Here is an 18,323-nt window from a genome sequence, read left to right as displayed (position 1 = left end):
GCCGGCGCTTGTGAAGTGCTAGGTTTGCGGTGGGGCCACGTGGAGCGATCCCAGCGCTTGCCTGAAGAAGATGGAGCCAGGCAGGCGCGGGGGAAGCGCCGGATTGGAGGAAGAGGCAGCAGATCACTCCCCCCCCCCGGAAGGTACATACCTTCGGACCATAAGATGCACACATTCCCCCCCCCACCACTTTTTTTGGGGGGGGGGGAGTGCGTCTTATGGTCCGAAAAATACGGTATATGCAGGACGTATCATGAGAATAGCTGGATTAGTTTTAGATGAAGGTGGAGTGAATGTTGGTGGTAAGAACATTAACAGTTTGAGATATGTGGATAATGCCATATTACCGGCAGAAAATACTGAAGACTTGGAACAACTCCTGATAAAGTTTAAAACAGAAACTGCCAAAGCAGGATTACAACTGAGTATCAAGAAGATAAAAGCAATGACTGCTGGAGAATTACAGAACTAAAAAGTTGATGATGAAGAAATTGAAATTGTTCAAGAGTCTCTATTTCTCGGCTCCATCATCAACTAAAAGGGCGATGGCAAGCAATAAGTCAGAAGGAGATTGAGGCTAGAAAAGATCCTTAAGTTGAAGGATGTGTTGGCAGCAACCAAAATCAAGTTAATGTAGGCCGTAGTATTCCCCATTATTATGTATGGCTGTGAAAGCTGGACAATGAAGAAAGCTGACAGAAAGAAAGTTAATTCATTTGAAACGTAGTGTTGGAGGAGAGTTCTACAGATACTGTGGACCACCAAAAAGACAAATAAGTGGGTTCAAGATCAAATGAAGTGTGAACTCTCCTTAGAAGCTAAAATTACTAAACTGAGGCTCTTGTACTTTGGTCACATCAGGAGAAGACAAGTCACTGGAAAAGACAAAAATGCTACAAAAAGTTGAAGGCAGCAGAAAAAGAAGAAAACCCAATGTGAGACTCAGTAAAGGAAGCCACAGCCCTCAGTTTGCAAGACCTGAGCAAGGCTGTTAGCAATAAGACATTTTGGAGGATATTGATTCATAGGATCACCGTAAATTGGAAGCAACATGACGACACTTAAAATACACACATACGCACATGACAGTAGAGTCCTATATTTCACTTTCTGCATTGTTAATGATCTTTGGATATATTTAATCTCACTTTCTTTTCCAAAACTATTATTCCACTTTCCTTCTTCCCCTGAGGAGTTAAAAGGTAGGATTAAGAGCCATCTGAAATAGTACTGGAGTTAGGGCTGCCAACTACGACTTAGACAGTTCCTAGAGATTTAGAGCAGCGTGTGAGGAGAGCAGAGTTTGGGGAGGAGAGGGAGTTCAGCAGGGATATGATGTCACTCTAGCTCTTCACAGGTGGCAATGGAGTTCCAGCATCTGGTTGGTACAGGCACAAGATGATGAAGTAACCTTCCTTACTCTGAACAGTTCTGATTGGAAATTTAGGAGCCTTATATATACAATCTAGAGTTGCATGTTAAAAGAAAGGCATTGTATAAACATAATTCTTCAGAAACGTCTTTTGAATAAGTCATAATGAAATAAACCAGAGCATTGCAAGCATGTGCAGGAGGGATTTGCGATGGCTCAGTTTGAAACAACCCTCTCACTGGGGGGGATTTATTTATTTAAATCATTTATAGTCTGTCTTTCTCACTGTAACTCAACAATTCAATAGGATATGGACCTATGGAACCAACCAGAAATCTAACCAAATGGAAGCAAGCATAAATATTTATTTACATGACAGGTTAAATGATGCAAAAAAGTATATAGCAGGATCCATAGTGGCAGCAACAGGCAGTATGAACTATATGCTGCAGTACAAACCACAGTCCCTAACCCTTTACTCAAGTAACTTTCTGAACCATTTTTGTTACAGAGCAGCTCTATTACCTGTGTAGAAAATGGTTTAGCCAGTTCAAAATGAAGTGTGAATGGAAAAGGCACTACCAGTCCAGAATTTAATTAGTAAACTAGAGCAAGTATTATGGAATTCTTGGTAAAACAGCAGTGTATAGATGGGAAGCCCTCCAGTGCATGCCATTTTGAAACTGGTGGGACTTGTTCCTGTGCAAGTCCTAAATTTTGGTGGGGCTTGCTTAACATCATTTAGCATTGCTTAACATCATTCAGACAGAAGTGTTACTGAAATTTTGATATTTCTTTTTATTCTATAGCTGACTTTAACAAACCTGTCATACATGCTCATCTACCTGCCTGTGGCTCAACATTATTGAAACTGACATGCTCTTCTCATGGGGGATATCCAGAGCCTACCATGTCAGGGCTTCTGAATAATAACAAAGTGGAATGGATCCCTATTTCTACATATGACAATCAAACAGAACGCTTCAATATTACCAGCAAGTTGCAGCTCAATGTGACTGAAGATATATATTTTCTGTGCTCAGTTTCTTATCATGGTTTCAAAGCATCTACCAGCTACAACTACAGTAGGTTTTTCTGCATCTCATATAGTTGTTGCATTCATTTATAGAATGTAGTGATGCAGTGATGTATAGAGCTTTCATACCAACCTTTAAATGTGTTGGAAGTCAAGGACTGTTTCCAGGGGTGTCAAACATGTCGCCCAGAGGCCAAATTAGGCCCCCGGTGGGCTCCTATCAGGCTCCCAAGCAATTGGCTGTCATCTGCTTCCTCCTCCCTCTCCCTTCCTTCTGCATCACAGCTTGCTTTGCCAGGCTTGCTCAGTTGCACAGGAGCTACAGAACAAAGCCTCTAGTTTCTCCATTGGCTGAGACTCCTCCTGTAACATACTGAGACAGGAGACGTTGGTAGGGCAACATGCTTTAATGGAGGCACGTTACAAGAAAGGGAACACGCGGGCCGGGTCCCGCATATATACAACTCCCGGAACCTCCTTCCAGACAGGCCAGTCCAATCCTGGCCTGTTGAACTTCCCGCCACAGCGGGTGATTGGCTGGGTGTTCGCGCCCTGCGCTGAGCCGCCCGGGGACAGCCCGGTCGCTCTGCACAGGGTCGCGCTGGCTAGTTATATGTCCTTGTGTTATTGCGTTGTATCGTTATCTCGATACACTACACCCCTCCCCCCCTAGTTGCTGTACATAGTCCCTTAGGTAGGCGGGAGGTTGGCGCTCCCGGGTGGATCGTCTAGGAGCTGCTTGTGGTGTAGGCGCTGCTTCGGCAGCGGGAGTCTCTCCGGGGGCTGAGGCTGCTGCGGGTTGCTGGTCGATCTCTGTGGGTCACTCGGCCTCTGCTGGTCCTGGGTGTTCGCTAGTGGGCAGGGTCGGTGCTGGCTCTGTGGTCTCTGGCAGACCCCTAGTCGTCTCTTCTCCGGGTAATGCCTCCTCCCCGACTGTAGGCACTTCTGGTAAGGTGCGGCGGCGGAGTTGGTCGATGTGCCGCCGAAGGACCTGGCCCCCCTCTGTGGATACCTCGTAGTGGCGGGACCCTATTATATGCAGCACCCGACCTGCCAGCCACTCCGGTCCCCGAGTGTAGTTTCGGGCGAACACTGGGTCCCCAGCGAAGAAACCCCGGGCTGCGTCCCTGATCTCGGGGGACCCCCTAATGTCAGAAGCTCGGTCGGGGTATAACCGGTCCAGCCTCGTGATGAGTTTGCGCCCCATGAGGAGCTCTGCCGGACTGACTCCCGTGACCGGGTTTGGGGTTACCCTGTTGTCAAACAAGAAGGCGGCTAGTCTGTGGTCCCAGTCGCCCTGCACTATCCGACCCAGGGCTTCCTTGGTCATTCGGACCATGCGCTCTGCCTGTCTGTTGGTGGCAGGGTGGAAGGGGGCTGACCTTATGTGTTTGATCAGGTACCTCTGCAGGAATGCCTGAAAATCCCCCGAGGTGAAGGCTGCCCCATTGTCTGAGACAATAGTGTCTGGGATGCCGTGGGTACTCAGGGCCCTGCGCAGTGCCCGGATTGCGGCGGCTGCGGACGTGGACGCTGCTGGAATAACCTCCAGCCATTTGGTGTAGGCGTCCACCATGATCAGGAAGATCTGTCCCTGGAATGGCCCCGCGAAGTCTAGGTGGAGCCTGGACCACGGCTTCCTAGTGGGTTCCCAACGTGTAACCGGGGCACTGGGCGGCTCAGGGCATGACTCCTGACACACGCTGCACCTCCGCACCCAGCTCTCGATCTCCTCATCCATCCCCGGCCACCAGACGTAGCTCCTGGCTAAAGCCTTCATCCTGACTATGCCGGGGTGGGTCTCGTGAAGCGACACCAGAACTCGCTTCTGTAACGGGGGGGGGGACCACCACCCTGCTACCCCATAAGATGCACCCTTTGTGGGCTGCTAACTCCTCTCTCCTCGTTTTGTAGGGCCTAAACTCTTCCCCCATGTTTCCTTCCGGCCACCCCCTCACCACCCAGTCGAGAACCCTTGCCAGTGTTTTGTTCTTCTCGGTAGCCTTTGCCACCTCCGCGGCGTGGAGGGGCTGCTCCGGGAGGGATTCGACCAACATGACCTGGTGTGCGGGGGCTGGGGCTGGCTCTGTCTCGGGTAGGGGCAAACGGCTGAGCGCGTCCGCATGGCCCATAGCCTTGCCGGCCCGGTGGACTAGTGTGTACCTGTAAGAGATGAGGAATTGGTTCCACCTCAACACGCGTTGTGAGAGTATTTGGGGGGTTTGGCGGTCAGGGGCCAGCAGACCTAAGAGCGGCTTGTGGTCAGTAGCTATTGTGAACCCCCGCCCATACAGATAGTCGTGAAACTTGCGGACCCCCGCCACAATTGCCAGAGCCTCCTTATCTATCTGCGCGTAATTGCGCTCGGCTGGTGTGAGTGTACGGAAGTAGTACGCCACCGGTACCTCCCTCCCGTCCGGGAGTTGGTGCCCCAGGACTGCGCCCACACCATAGGGCAACGCATCGCAAGCCAGGATGACCGGGAGGCCCTCGTCAAAATGGCGGAGCACCGCATTGGACACCAGGATGTCCTTGACCGCCTGAAACGCGGCGGCTTGTTGTTTGCCCCAAACCCAAGGGGCTTGTTTGTCCAGCAGCCGGTGTAGGGGTTCTGCAAGGGCTGCCTTGTGGGGGATGAACGAATGGTAAAAATTGAGCACCCCCAAGAAGCTTTGTAGCTCCACTTTGCAGGTGGGGGCCGGGGCTTGCACGATGGCTCGAGTCTTTTCCTCCGTTGGGTGGATTCCCGCTGCGTCTACGGCGAATCCCAGGAACTCCACCCATGGTACCCCCAGCAAGCATTTCTCCCTCTTGACCTTGAGCCCCGCTGCCTGGAACCGGCGGAGCACTTCTCTTAGGCGGTTGCCAAATTCTTCGGGGTCTGGGGCGGCGATTAAAACGTCATCGAAGAACGGTTGGACTCCGGGGATCCCTTTAAGGAGAGCGTCCATTATACTTTGGAAAATCCCCGGAGCAACGCTAACCCCAAACTGTAGCCTCTTCACTCGGAAGGCCCCCCTGTGTGTCACAATAGTTTGGGCCTCCGCCGTTTTAGCATCTACCGGGAGCTGTTGGTAGGCCTGTGCCAGATCCAGCTTCCCGAAGATCTTAGACCCCGCTAGGGCTGCCAAGACGAGGCTCACCACTGGCACGGGGTAGGGGTTGTCTTGCAGTGCCTTATTTATTGTGCACTTATAGGCGGCACAAATCCGCACCTCCCTGTTTGGCTTGATGGGGGTTACGATGGGGGTCTCCCATGTGGCGTAGTCCACCGGTTCCAGGACCCCTTGGGCAGTGAGGCGGTCTAGTTCGGCCTCTATTTTTGGTTTCAAGGTGAACGAGACCCGCCTCGCCTTGAGCCGGATCGGCCTGACTGTCGGGTCGAGCGGTAGGGAGATGGCCGGCCCTTTGTAGCTTCCCAGGGACCCGTCAAACACGTCGGGGAACTCTTGGCATACCTCCCCAACCCCCCGGGATGTTAGGGTTTGCCCCACCCCCTCCAAGCGGATCCCCAAGGGTTTGAACCACGCCAGTCCTAGCAGGGTGGTAAGCTGGCGCTTTACCACCAGGATGTCCAGCGGGCCGCAGAAGGACCCCCTCTCAACTTGCACCCGGGCCCACCCCACAATTTGCACTGGGTTCTTCTGAAAGTCCCGCAGTATGAAGTCCGCCGGCCTTAGTTGAGGCCGCTGGCGGGGGCACAGTTTCCTCAGGGTCTCCTCTGCTATAATGGAAATGGAGGAACCCGAGTCCACCTCCATTTGGCAGGGGTTTCCTTCTATGAGGACCGCCATTTTGATCTTGTCAGGGGTAGCGAGGGGCAAGTTCAGTACCTGTAGGGTTGTGGAGGCCGTGGAGTGGAACTCCGCCGACTCGTGGTGCGTGGTCGGCCTCCGGCGGTTGGGCTTGGCTCGGCAAGCCCTTGCAATGTGGCCGGTCTTCCTGCAGCTCCGGCAGTCCCAGGTCTGGTACGGGCAGTCCCTTCTGTCGTGGGGGTCGCCGCAGCTGGCGCACTTGGTGGCCGGCGGTCTCTCCATCGCGGGGGATCGTTCGGCCGCTCGGGGTCATTGCGGCGTGCAGTTGGTTGTCCCTGCTGGGCGGCGCAGCTGGAATGCTTCTCCCTCGTCCAGACGGTCGGGGTCCAGCTCCTCGTGGTGGACCGTGTCGGCCCTCGCCTTGGGGAAGGTCCTCGAAGTTCTCTCAAACGCCACGGCTTCACTGAAGGCGCTCTGCAGGGTGAGGTCTTCCTTTGCGAAGTGCCTCTGTTGGAGCCTCTCATCGCGGAGGCCCCACGTGAACTGATCGGCCAGGGTCTCTTCCAGCCGAGGAAAGTTGCAGTTTCCCTCAATCTGGCGTAGGGCCTCCAGATAGTCGGCGGCCGATTCTCCTGCTGCTTGGTCCCGCCGGTGGAAAAGGAACCGGCGGGCCACCCGAGATGGTTGGGGCAGGAAGTGGCCAGTGAGGAGCCTGATGATCTCCTCGAAGGACTTCTCGGTGAGTTTTGCGGGGACCGAGAGACCCTTGGCGATCTCGAACGTGGCCGCCCCGCAGACACTCAGGAGAACGTCCCTCTTCATGCTGTCCTCTGTGATTCGGTTGGCCCTCAAGTAGCATTCAACCCGTTCCGCGTAGGACTCCCAGCCCTCGGGATTTGCGAGGTTGAACGGCTCGATGTGACCGGTGGTTCCGCTTTGGGTAGCCATGGTGGCTGTGGCGGCGGTCGTGGCCCGTGGGTTGCCCTGTCTCCGATGTAGCCGACGTGGCTAGAATCCCATCCTCGTCGCCACTGTAACGTACTGAGACAGGAGACGTTGGTAGGGCAACATGCTTTAATGGAGGCACGTTACAAGAGAGGGAACACGCGGGCCGGGTCCCGCTTATATACAACTCCCGGAACCTCCTTCCAGACAGGCCAGTCCAATCCTGGCCTGTTGAACTTCCCGCCACAGCGGGTGATTGGCTGGGTGTTCGCGCCCTGCGCTGAGCCACCCGGGGACAGCCCGGTCGCACTGCGCAGGGTCGCGCTGGCTAGTTATATGTCCTTGTGTTATTGCGTTGTATCGTTATCTCGATACACTACACCTCTCTTGGGGAGGAAGGGGGGAGGCAGAGCTTGCTTTGCTTGGCTCTCGCAATCGCACAGCAGAGCTACTAAGCCGAGCCTCTCTTTATTCTACTGGCTGAGGCTCCTCCCCCTCCTGGTCCGGCCTTACATGGCATGGTCCAGCATGACAAGGTCTCATTTATGTCTGATCTGGCCCTCATAACAAATGAGTTTGATACCCCTGGTTTCTGCCTCAGACTTCAGAGAAAGACTACAAGAGAGTTAGATTGAAGCTAGGGCAATAAAGATCCGTTCATTCTCTCTCTGATACTATCCTCTTTGAACTGCAGAGTGTTACTCTCAGGGAAGGTTTCCTTACTTCTGGCTTCGCACTCATACAATGCCATGTTTTTCCATCATGGCAACATGAGAACAAGATGCTTTCCTGTATCTCAGTCCATCTAGCTAGTTAGAATCATAGAGTTGGAAGGGAACTCCAGGGTCATCTAGCCCCCTGCACAATGTAGGAAATTCAGAAATACCTCCCCCCAACACCCACTGTGACCCCTGCTCCAAGCCCCAAAGACGGCCAAAAAAAAAAATCCCCTCCAGGATCCTTGTCAAAACTGGCCTGGAAAAAAATTGCTGCCTGACCCCAAAGTGGCAAACAGCACTTCATCGTGCATGTAAGAAGGGGCCATGAGAATTAAGCATTAATGCATCCCTTCCTGCCCTCCTTCACAGAATCAGCATTGCTGTCAGATGGCCAACTAGTCTGTTTAAAGAACCTCCAAAGAAGGAGAGCCCACCACCTCCTGAGGAAACCTGTTCCACTGTGGAACTACTCTGTCAGGAAGTTCTTCCTAATGTTTAGTCAAACACTCTTCTGATTTAATTTCAACCCAATGGTTCTGATCCAACCTTCTAGGACAACAGAAAACAACTCTGCACCATCCTCTATATGACAGCCTTTCAAGTACTTGAAGATGGTGATCATATCACCTCTTAATCATCTCCACTCCAGGTTAAACATACCCAGCTCCTTCAACCTTTCCTCATAGGACTTGGTCTTCAGAATCTGTATCTTTTTTATCTATAAATGGAACTCCTGTAATAAACTCTTGTTATTAGTGTTCAAATATTTAAAAGACTCTTTGTAACTTTTGTTTCTTGTTCACACACACATACTGCCAGATGGCTCTGCTGCATTAAAGCCTCAGAGCAGTCTGCTCACTGTAAATCCCAACAAAATGAAACATCTTCACTTCCAAGGGAGCTTTCTTTTTGGATTAGTACCATGAAAATTACTAATAAAATGTTTCCTTTCTGCATAAACAATAAGATTTCTGATGCCAGTGTACTATTAAAATTGAAAATATTTGGGTTAATAATAATAATAAAAATGTTATTAGCACAATAAAATGTTATTAGCAAGGAAATATTAGTAAAACATAGGAATTGTTAATATTGAACCAAAACCATGAGAAATGTTTACAAAACTAAATAACTTGGGGAGCTAGTTTGCATGTTTCTTTTTTCAAGTATAGCCAGGGTTTTTTTGTTGAAAAAGCCCAACTGGAAATCATTTGCATATTAGGCCATACCCCCTGACATCACCATTGTTTTGCACAGGGCTTTTTTGTAGAAAAAGATCCCGCAGGAACTCATTTGCATATTAGGCCACACACCCTGATCCCAGGCCATCCGGAACTGCATTCCTCTGTGTTCCTGCTCAAAAAAAGCCCTGCGTATAGCAGAAATTTGTCCTCCTTGGCTCAGAACAACATTTTAACTCTTTCACCTCTAGAAAACCAGGAAGCAGTTTTCATATTTAGAAGATGAAGGGAAAATTTAAAATACTGGGATAGAATAGTCATTATAAAAAGCAGGGCAGATATTAGGGATCAGTTTCTTCAAAGAGATGCTAAGTCACTAAAGCACCTCCTCACCTACCACTGCTACTCACTTGTCTGCTAGGAATACCAGCTCTGGGTTGTAGAATACCTGGAGATTTTGGAGGTGGAGCCTGAGGAGGGGAGGATTAGAGGAGGGGAGGGACTTCAATGGGTTATAACACCATAGAGACCACCTTCTAAAGTGGCCGTTTTCTCCAGGCATGCTGATCTCTGTTACCCAGAGAACCATTGTAATCCCAGGAAATTTCTAGCCATCATTTGGAGGTTGACATAAAAGGGAAACACCAAACTGGATTTAACAACATCTCAATAACTCTTATGCAACGTCAAAATTATGTAATAAAATAAAAGTTTAATCCTATCAAAGTGTCTATGCTATATATTCTTATTATTATTATTATGCAATTTCAGTCAATTTCAATCTTCCTAGCGTGATAAATCACTGAAAACTTCTAGAGCTGAACAAGCAGACAGCTCAAAAGTCACAAAAGTGTTCTCACAGGCACTCATCCAAATATACATTCCAATATAAATAGGTGCATGCAGGCACTCTATGGAATTACAAGTTTCCACCAACAATGACAATTAATGTTAATTATATCCTGAATAAGACATGAAAATCTTAAGTTTTTCCAGACCAGACCATATATATATAAATATATATATATATATATATATATATATTTGAGAACGCACGCATAGCTGGTCTTGAGGACAAAAGGAGATTGAGGAAGAATCGCACTGCTACAGCACCAACCCCAAATCAGACTTTTCCCTGCAGCCGCTGTGGTCGGATCTGCCTGTCCCGCATTGGTCTTGTCAGCCACCAGCGAGCCTGCAGCAGACGTGGACTATTGCACCCTTCTTAAATCTTCGTTCGCGAAGCCAAGCCGAGATATATATATATATACACGTCACGTTTTGGAAAATAAACCTTCAAGTCAGAATAACTGTTTGTAGATGGAATCCAAACTGCATTTTTCCAGCCTGTCATGATTATCCTGTATTAATTGTCATTAATGGTGGAAACTTGGAATTCTGTAGAGTGCCTGCATGCACCTATTTGTATTGGAATGTATCTATGGATGAGTGCCTGTGAGCACATTTTTGTGACTTTTGAACTGTCTGCTTGTTCAGCTATAGAAGTTTTCAGTGATTTATCATGCTAGGAAGATTGAAATTGCATAGAACATACAACATAGAGACTTTGACTGGATTAAGCTTGTATTTTATTATATAATAATTTTGACATTGCATAAGAGTTAAGTTGAGCTTGGCATTTCCCTTTTGTGTCAGTTTCATACACTGAATGTCCCAGTTTTTTTCTGCCTGGTGTTTGGCAACCCTATGCCCGCCCGCTGGTAGTAGCAGTGAGAAGTCATTCTGTTTTATTACCTACCTTTCTCTCTGGAGTAGCATCCAGTGACTGTTCTTCTAGAACCTCCTCATTCTTCCTCACCCATCCATTCATTCTCTTGGTGAGTGAATGAGAGCAGCAACACTGAGGAAAAGGACTAGCAGCTGCTGTACAAGAGAATAATTGCTACTGATTATGGGTAGCCAAAATGTGGAATTGGCAGTGATAAGAAGATGATGGTTATCAACAGTTAGGCAGCTTTCAAATGTAGGTATAAGAGGAAAACAACTCATGTACATATTGATTGTGTTTCTGGGCAACAGGCATTCTGGCCCACTCATGATGATATATCCCATGTTTCATTATGGATCTGGATTTTTCAGTACCATTTTCTGCTCTTTTCCTTCAGCAATACCAAAGGAGTGTTCTGTGGTAAAACCTCTGTCACACTGGATTCTGATTGCTTCAAGTGTGAGCATTGTCTGTGTTGTGGTTTTGGCAGCACTGGCAAACATCCAATGTAAGTACAGGTGCTTTTGTGACCAATATTTTGAGAAGCTGTTGAACCCTCCTCAAAACTAGTGAATCAAAAGTATGTCAGAGAAAACAGCATTTTGTTCCATTTCCTTGGTCTCCATTTCCCATGTCCTATATCCAGGGCTTTTTTCTGGGGGAATGCATCAGTACAGAGTTCTGAAACCTCTTTTGGAAACAAAATTTCCAAAAAATTGTTAAAAGGTTCACCTTATGAATTTCAGTTGGACTGTTTCCAAGTTTGGACATATCTATTCATTTGAGGATGGAGTTTTTTGGCCTCTTGGGGTTTCTGTTACTTTAAAAGGCCCTAGCATCGCCGGCCTCTATCATTATTGTATTGTTTATTATGTGTTGTACACAATCCTTGTAATATATATTTTTTGCAAACTGAAAGACAGTGCATTACTTGGTGGCTTTGGTCAGTCTACTAATTACACCAAGTGCCCTTCAAGCAGCACATTTTCTCTGGGGGAGCTGATCTCTGCCACCTGGAGAATAGTTGTAAAAGTGGGAGATCTCCAGGCCCCACCTGGAGGATGGCAACCTCAAATTGTGCACCATATGTTTATCTCAGGGCTGAACTATTAGCTATATACTGTGGTAGTCCAACTAACATAAGTACATAAGAGAAGTCATGTTGGATCAAGCCAATGGCCCATCCAGTCCAGCACTCTGTGTCCCTCAGTGGCCAAAAAACCAGGTGCCATCAGGAGGTCCATCAGTGGGGCCAGGACACTAGAAGCCCTCCCACTGTTCCCCCCCCCCCCCTGCAAGCACCAAGAATACAGAGCATCACTGCCCCAGACTGAGAGTCCCAACAATACAGCTCTCTAAAAACTTGAGAAGTAAAAAGGACTCCTTTAGGAATTGGAAGGAGGGCCTTATAACCAAGGATGAATAGAAACAAATCACCAGTGCTTGTAGAGAAAAAGTTAGGAAAGCTAAAGCTCGGTATGAACTTAGGCTGGCCAAAGACGCTAAAAACAACAAAAAAGGGTTTTCTTATGTTCAGAGTAAGAAAAAGAGCAAGGACATGGTAGGCCCATTGCAATGGCAGGAAAGTGAAATTGTAACAGGTAATGAAGCGAGGGCGGAAGTGCTCAATTCCTACTTTTCCTCAGTCTTCTCTTCTGAGGGAAACAGTGCTCAACATGGCAAAAACAGAACATATAATGAGGGTATAGAGTTTCAACCTAGAATCAGCATAGAGGTAGTACATATACACCTAGTTTCTTTATATGAAACTAAGTCCTCAGGGACAGATAAACTGCATCCAAGGGTTCTAAAACCTCTGGCTATTATTTTTGAGAATTCTTGGAGAACAGGAGAGGTGCCAGAAGATTGGAGGTGGGCGAATGTTGTCCCCATCTTCAAGAAGAGGAAAAAGGAGGTTCCGAGTAACTGCCAACCTGTCAGCTTGACGTCTACACCTGGAAACGTTTTAGAACAAATCATCAAACAGTCAGTTCTGGAACACTTAGAAAGGATGGCTGTGATTACTAAGAGCCAGCATGAATTTCTCAAGAACAAGTAATGTCAGACTAACCTGATTTCTTTTTTTTGAGAAAGTGACTACCTTGCTGGATCAGAGGAATGCTGCAGACAGTTTCAGTAAGGCTTTTGATAAGGTTCCACATACTATCCTTGTTGACAAGTTAGTAAAATGTGGTTTGGATCCTGTTACTGTTAGGTGGCTCTGTAACTGGTTGAAAGATCGCACCCAAAGAGTGCTTGTGAATGGTTCCTAATCCTCTTGGAGAGGAGTGACAAGTGGAGGGCCTCAAGGATCTGTCCTGGGACCTGTTTTGTTCAACATCTTTATAAATGATTTGGATGAAGAAATAGAGGGAATGCTTATTAAATTTGCAGATGATACTAAATTGGGAGGGGTTGCAAATACAGTAGAAGACAGAAACAGGATACAGGATGATCTTGACAGGCTGGAAAATTGGGCTAAAACCAATAAAATGAATTTTAACAGGTATAAATGTAAATTTCTGCATTTAGATATAAAAAATCCAATGGCTGGTTATAGGATGGGGGAGACTTGTCCTAGCAGTAGTATGTGTGAAAAGGATCTCGGGGTCTTAGTGAACCATACGCTGAATATGAGTCAACAATGTGATGTGATAGCTAAAAAGGCAAATGCAATTTTGGGCTTTATCAACAGAAATATAGTGTCCAGATCATGTGAAGTGATGGTATCGCTTTACTCTGCTCTGGTAAGACCTCACCTGGAGTACTGTGTCCAGTTTTGGGCACCACATTTCAAGAAGGATATAGACAAGCTGGAAGGGGTCTAGAGGGGGGCGACGAAGATGGTGAGGGGTCTGGAGACCAAGTCCTATGAGGAAAGGAAGTAGCTGGGCATGTTTAGCCTGGAGAGTAGGCGGCTGAGAAGTGATATGATCACCATCTTCAAGTACTTGAAGGGCTGTCATCTAGAGAATGGTGTGGAATTGTTTTCTGTGGCCCCAGAAGGTAGGACCAGAACCAATGGGTTGAAATTAAATCAAAAGAGTTTCTGGATCAACATTAGGAAGGACTTCTTGACAATTAGAGCAGTTTCTCAGTGAAACAGGTTTCCTCAGGAGGTGGTGGGCTCTCCTTCCTTGGAGGTTTTTAAACAGAGGTTAGATGGCCTGTGAATTTAGGGGGAGGTATTTGTGATTTTCTGCATTGTGCAGGGGGTTGGACTAGATGTCCCTGGAGGTCCTTTCCAACTCTATGATTCTAATACGCTGTGGCTAATAGCCACTGATGGACCTCTGCTCCATGTGTTTATCTAATTCCCACTTGAAGCTGTCTGTGCTGGCATCTCTTCTACCTCATGTGGCAGTGAATTCCATGTGTTAATCATCCTTTGGGTGAAGAAGTACTTCCTTTTATCAGTTCTAATCCAACTGCTCAGCAATTTCATCAAGTTCTCGTATTGTGAGAAAGGGAGAAAAGTACTTCTTTCTCTGCCTTCTCTATCCCATGCATAATCTTGTAAACCTCTATCATGTTACCTCTCAGTCGACGTTTCTCCAAGCTAAAGAGCCCCAAGTGTTTTAACCTTTCTTCATACAAGTTGATGGGGTGTGAACTGGCAGAGACTGACCAAGAGAGAGATCTTGGGGTCGTGGTAGATAACTCACTGAAAATGACAAGACAGTGTGCGTTTGCAATAAAAAAGGCCAACGCCATGCTGGGAATTATTAGGAAGGGAATTGAAAACAAATCAGCCAGTATCATAATGCCCCTGTATAAATCGATGGTGCGGTCTCATTTGGAGTACTGTGTGCAGTTCTGGTCGCCGCACCTCAAAAAGGATATTATAGCATTGGAGAAAGTCCAGAGAAGGGCAACTAGAATGATTAAAGGGCTGGAGCACTTTCCCTATGAAGAAAGGTTGAAACGCTTCGGACTCTTTAGCTTGGAGAAACGTCGACTGCGGGGTGACATGATAGAGGTTTACAAGATAATGCATGGGATGGAGAAAGTAGAGAAAGAAGTACTTTTCTCCCTTTCTCACAATACAAGAACTCGTGGGCATTTGATGAAATTGCTGAGCAGACAGGTTAAAACGGGTAAAAGGAAGTACTTCTTCACCCAAAGGGTGATTAACATGCGGAATTCACTGCCACAGGAGGTGGTGGCGGCCACAAGTATAGCCACCTTCAAGAGGGGTTTAGATAAAAATATGGAGCACAGGTCCATCAGTGGCTATTAGCCACAGTGTATGTGTGTATATAAATTTTTTTGCCACTGTGTGACACAGAGTGTTGGACTTGATGGGCCGTTGGCCTGATCCAACATGGCTTCTCTTATGTTCTTATGTTCTTATGAGAAGGTGTTCCAACCCATGAATCATTCTAATTGCCCTTTTCTGCCCTTTTTCCAGTGCTATAATATCTTTTTTGAGGTGTGGTGACCAGAATTGTACACAGTATTCCAAATGAGGTCGCACGATAGATTTATACAGGAGCATTATAATATTGGCTGATTTGTTTTCAGTTCCCTTCCTAATAATTCCCAGCATGGTGCTGGTCTTTTTTTATTGTAGTTGCACATTGTCTCGACATTTTCAGTGAGTTATCTACCATGACCCAAGATCATTGTGAGAAGGAGCAGTTCTCCATACCAATGTGTATCTTCAGTGGGTTTTTCCTTCTGGGGGTTTCTAATCTTTGTGTCCTTGAAGTATGTTTTTTTCCCTTAGTCATAAAGAACATGTACTATTGTCATTTCTCAAAGACTCTCTCCTCTTTATTTCTCTTTTATGTGCTACGAGGCCAAACTAAACCCTCCATCTCAATTAAATTCTGTTTATGATAGAAATGACAGAAAAAAGGGGGTTTAATGAATTATCAAAACAAGCTGAAGCACTGGAGAGATTTTTTAAAAAAATACATCCACTCATTGCACCTAAAGAAGTGGGCTCTAGTTCACAAATGTTTGTGCTGGAATAAAATTTTGTTAGTCTTTAAGGTTCTTGTTTCTTTTTGCTGCAACTATTCTGCCCCCTGGAATCATCACCCTTTACAAATTTGTTCAATTTGCAACTGCAATTGCTGTTACAATAATTACAATTGAAACTATAAATTAAGCCCCGCTTAATGGCCGCGCCTCATAAGCAGTGGACTACCCATCTTGCATATTGCACTTGCTTAGAAATAAGGCTCCATGCAATGCTTTGGTTTTTTCTGCTTGACGGTGGCTCAGATGATTGTGCCTGGGTATAAATGTAAAGGTACAACATTTGCAAATACTCACTACATAGATATCTATTAAACCTCTGAATTATTCCTTCTCACCCTAGCCATTAAACATTAAAGCTATTATGTCCAGAATAAGAGAAGTTTTGCTCAGTGACAGCATTAACATTGCATTCTTTTTTTTTTGAGGGGGGAGGGAAGAGGAGGTAGGATTCCCAAGGGAGGAACATTAGCAGAGTTCACAACACATTCCTGCTGAGGGTTGGGCAGGAGGGGAAAGTGTGACAGACCACCTGCTGTCTGTGTCCATAAGGAATACAACAGGGAATTGAACATAACAGGAAAGAAAATGATTAAATGGGGGTTTGTGTCTTAGGAATGATGGAGGTTAAATTGGGCAAATTTGTTCATGACAGTATCAGACCAAACAATTATGCAAATAAAGATTTGTACTGGAACAAATCTTAAAAGTTACAGGTCTTCCTCTTGCTTGACAAACAAATCATTAATTCCTTAGATCCTTCTCCAGCAGTCATTTTTCCAGTGATATTTGCAAACCGTGTTGTTCAAGCATTTACCCATAACTTGACTGAATCAACTGGTATTTCAAAGTTTACAGCAACAACAACCCTTTCTCTTTACATTAGGCTGCAAAAGGCATAGGTCTCTTTGCCACACCAGATCTCTTCAGCCAGTAGCAAGAAGTGAAGTCATCACTGGTGCTGTTTTGACACCCCTGCAGTTCTCCAGTGGGACATCAGAAAAATAACCTCTCTGAAGATACTAGGCTTAGAAGGTAAGGTTGCCCCTACTACATTTTTTTCTTGACAAAATGGATTGCTTATATTGCATGATGGCAATATGAGGATAAAGTGCCTGCCTGTCACATGCCCTATATGTATATCAGAGGCTCCCAGGAAGTACCACCCCTCTAGGTGCAGGACACCTGAAGCCCCTTCTTCATATGTACCTTAGTCCTAATCTTAATTGGGCAACAGATGTGCAGGATTTAGGAAAAAGCCACAACTCATGTATGATTACTTTGTTCAACACTTTTAATTGACCCAATCTCAATCCATGTATTTCGTATTGTATGAGGAGGCCGTTCTCCTTTTCAATTCCCCATACACCCTGTTGACAGGCAATCATATCCATTCCTTTTCTTGGTATGTCCCTGTGCTGTTCTTTGTGCAGTTCATTCAGACAATGACCAGCACAGGAAATGCTTGTAGCACACAAGAAGCAGCCCAGTACTGAACAGGGTCCATCAAGATCGCTCACACTGGCAGCAACCCTCTGGGGTCTCAGGTAGAGGTCTTTTCACATCACCTCCTATCTGATCATTTTTCATTGGAGGTGCTGGGGATTGAACCTGGCAGATACACTTACCATTGAGCCATGCCCCTCCCACTATGCAGTTTCAAACAGACAATTGGGTTGCTTACCTTTAAGCCAACCTGCTAGCAGAGAGCTCCAACATGCTGCTTGAATTAAAGACTGCAGTGAAACACTTTCTGAAAAGCTGATCTGCACAGACCTTCTGGTGAATGTAATGTCAAGCCAAAGGGACTGAATAAAATGCTTTTTCTTGCTTCCCCTCTCCTTTAAAAGGAACATCTGGAAACTGGTTGTGAGGTTCTCTTCACCAGAAGAAGTACCACCAGAGAACACTGACTAGAACAGATGCTCTGGCTTGGATGGCTCCTTCCGCTTTATGGCATGAAACAGCAGCCTGTGCAACCCCTTCACCAGCAAACAATAATGGGCTGTTTCAAGCAATGCACTTGCTAGGCTCTGCTTTTTCACGCCCTTTGTTATGCTGGAACTTTGCTACCGGCTGAAGCCATTAAGACTGTGGGTTGCCTATGCATGACTTTCCACATGGTATTTGACACAATCTTTGTTTGTCCTTAGATCACCTCTTCTGTATTGGGCTCCAGCATTCGCTCTGCCAACTTACTTGCATGCTGAGATTTTGCTGACAGAAGCTGAAAGAAAGATGTTCAACTAGTTTTAGAAGGATTTGTGGGGAGAGACAACTCAAAGTGGCAACTTAGCAGTGGTTGTAAATCACATACTTGTCTTTATAAAAATATCTCTTTGTGTAGAATGTGAACAGTGCTGAGGTACTGTCTGTATCCTTAACTCTGTGGCATATCAGCACAGTCTGTACAGATCTACAGCTTGTCCAAAGCCATCCTGATCTTTGCTGAAAAGTCTCATTGCAGCGGAAGGTCCTCAGCGAGAGGATGTGTTTTGTAAAGTCACGAGATATTCTCATAATTCATAGTCATTCCATTCCATCAACAACAAAATGGAATATACCAGTACAGCTGTGAAGTTGGTTAGGATAATATTATT

General features: G+C 46.5%; 1 protein-coding gene across 1 annotated transcript in view; it reads left to right on the top strand.

The window, feature by feature from the left end:
• The window catches only part of CD80 (CD80 molecule), a 63,789-nt gene extending 47,037 nt beyond the window's left edge, over positions 1 to 16,752 (top strand). Inside the window, exons 3-5 of the mRNA XM_060235279.1 lie at positions 2,182 to 2,457; positions 11,135 to 11,245; positions 16,610 to 16,752. Coding sequence (XP_060091262.1) covers positions 2,182 to 2,457; positions 11,135 to 11,245; positions 16,610 to 16,731 — 509 coding nt within the window. The 3' untranslated portion in view covers positions 16,732 to 16,752. The remainder of the gene's footprint in view (positions 1 to 2,181; positions 2,458 to 11,134; positions 11,246 to 16,609) is intronic.
• The last annotated feature ends 1,571 nt before the right edge of the window (positions 16,753 to 18,323 follow it).

The sequence above is a fragment of the Heteronotia binoei genome, chromosome 3 (assembly GCF_032191835.1).
Source record: "Heteronotia binoei isolate CCM8104 ecotype False Entrance Well chromosome 3, APGP_CSIRO_Hbin_v1, whole genome shotgun sequence".
In the NCBI taxonomy this organism is placed as follows: domain Eukaryota; kingdom Metazoa; phylum Chordata; class Lepidosauria; order Squamata; family Gekkonidae; genus Heteronotia; species Heteronotia binoei.
The sequence above is the reverse complement of the archived record's forward strand: the minus strand, read 5'-3'. Positions and strand labels throughout refer to the sequence as shown.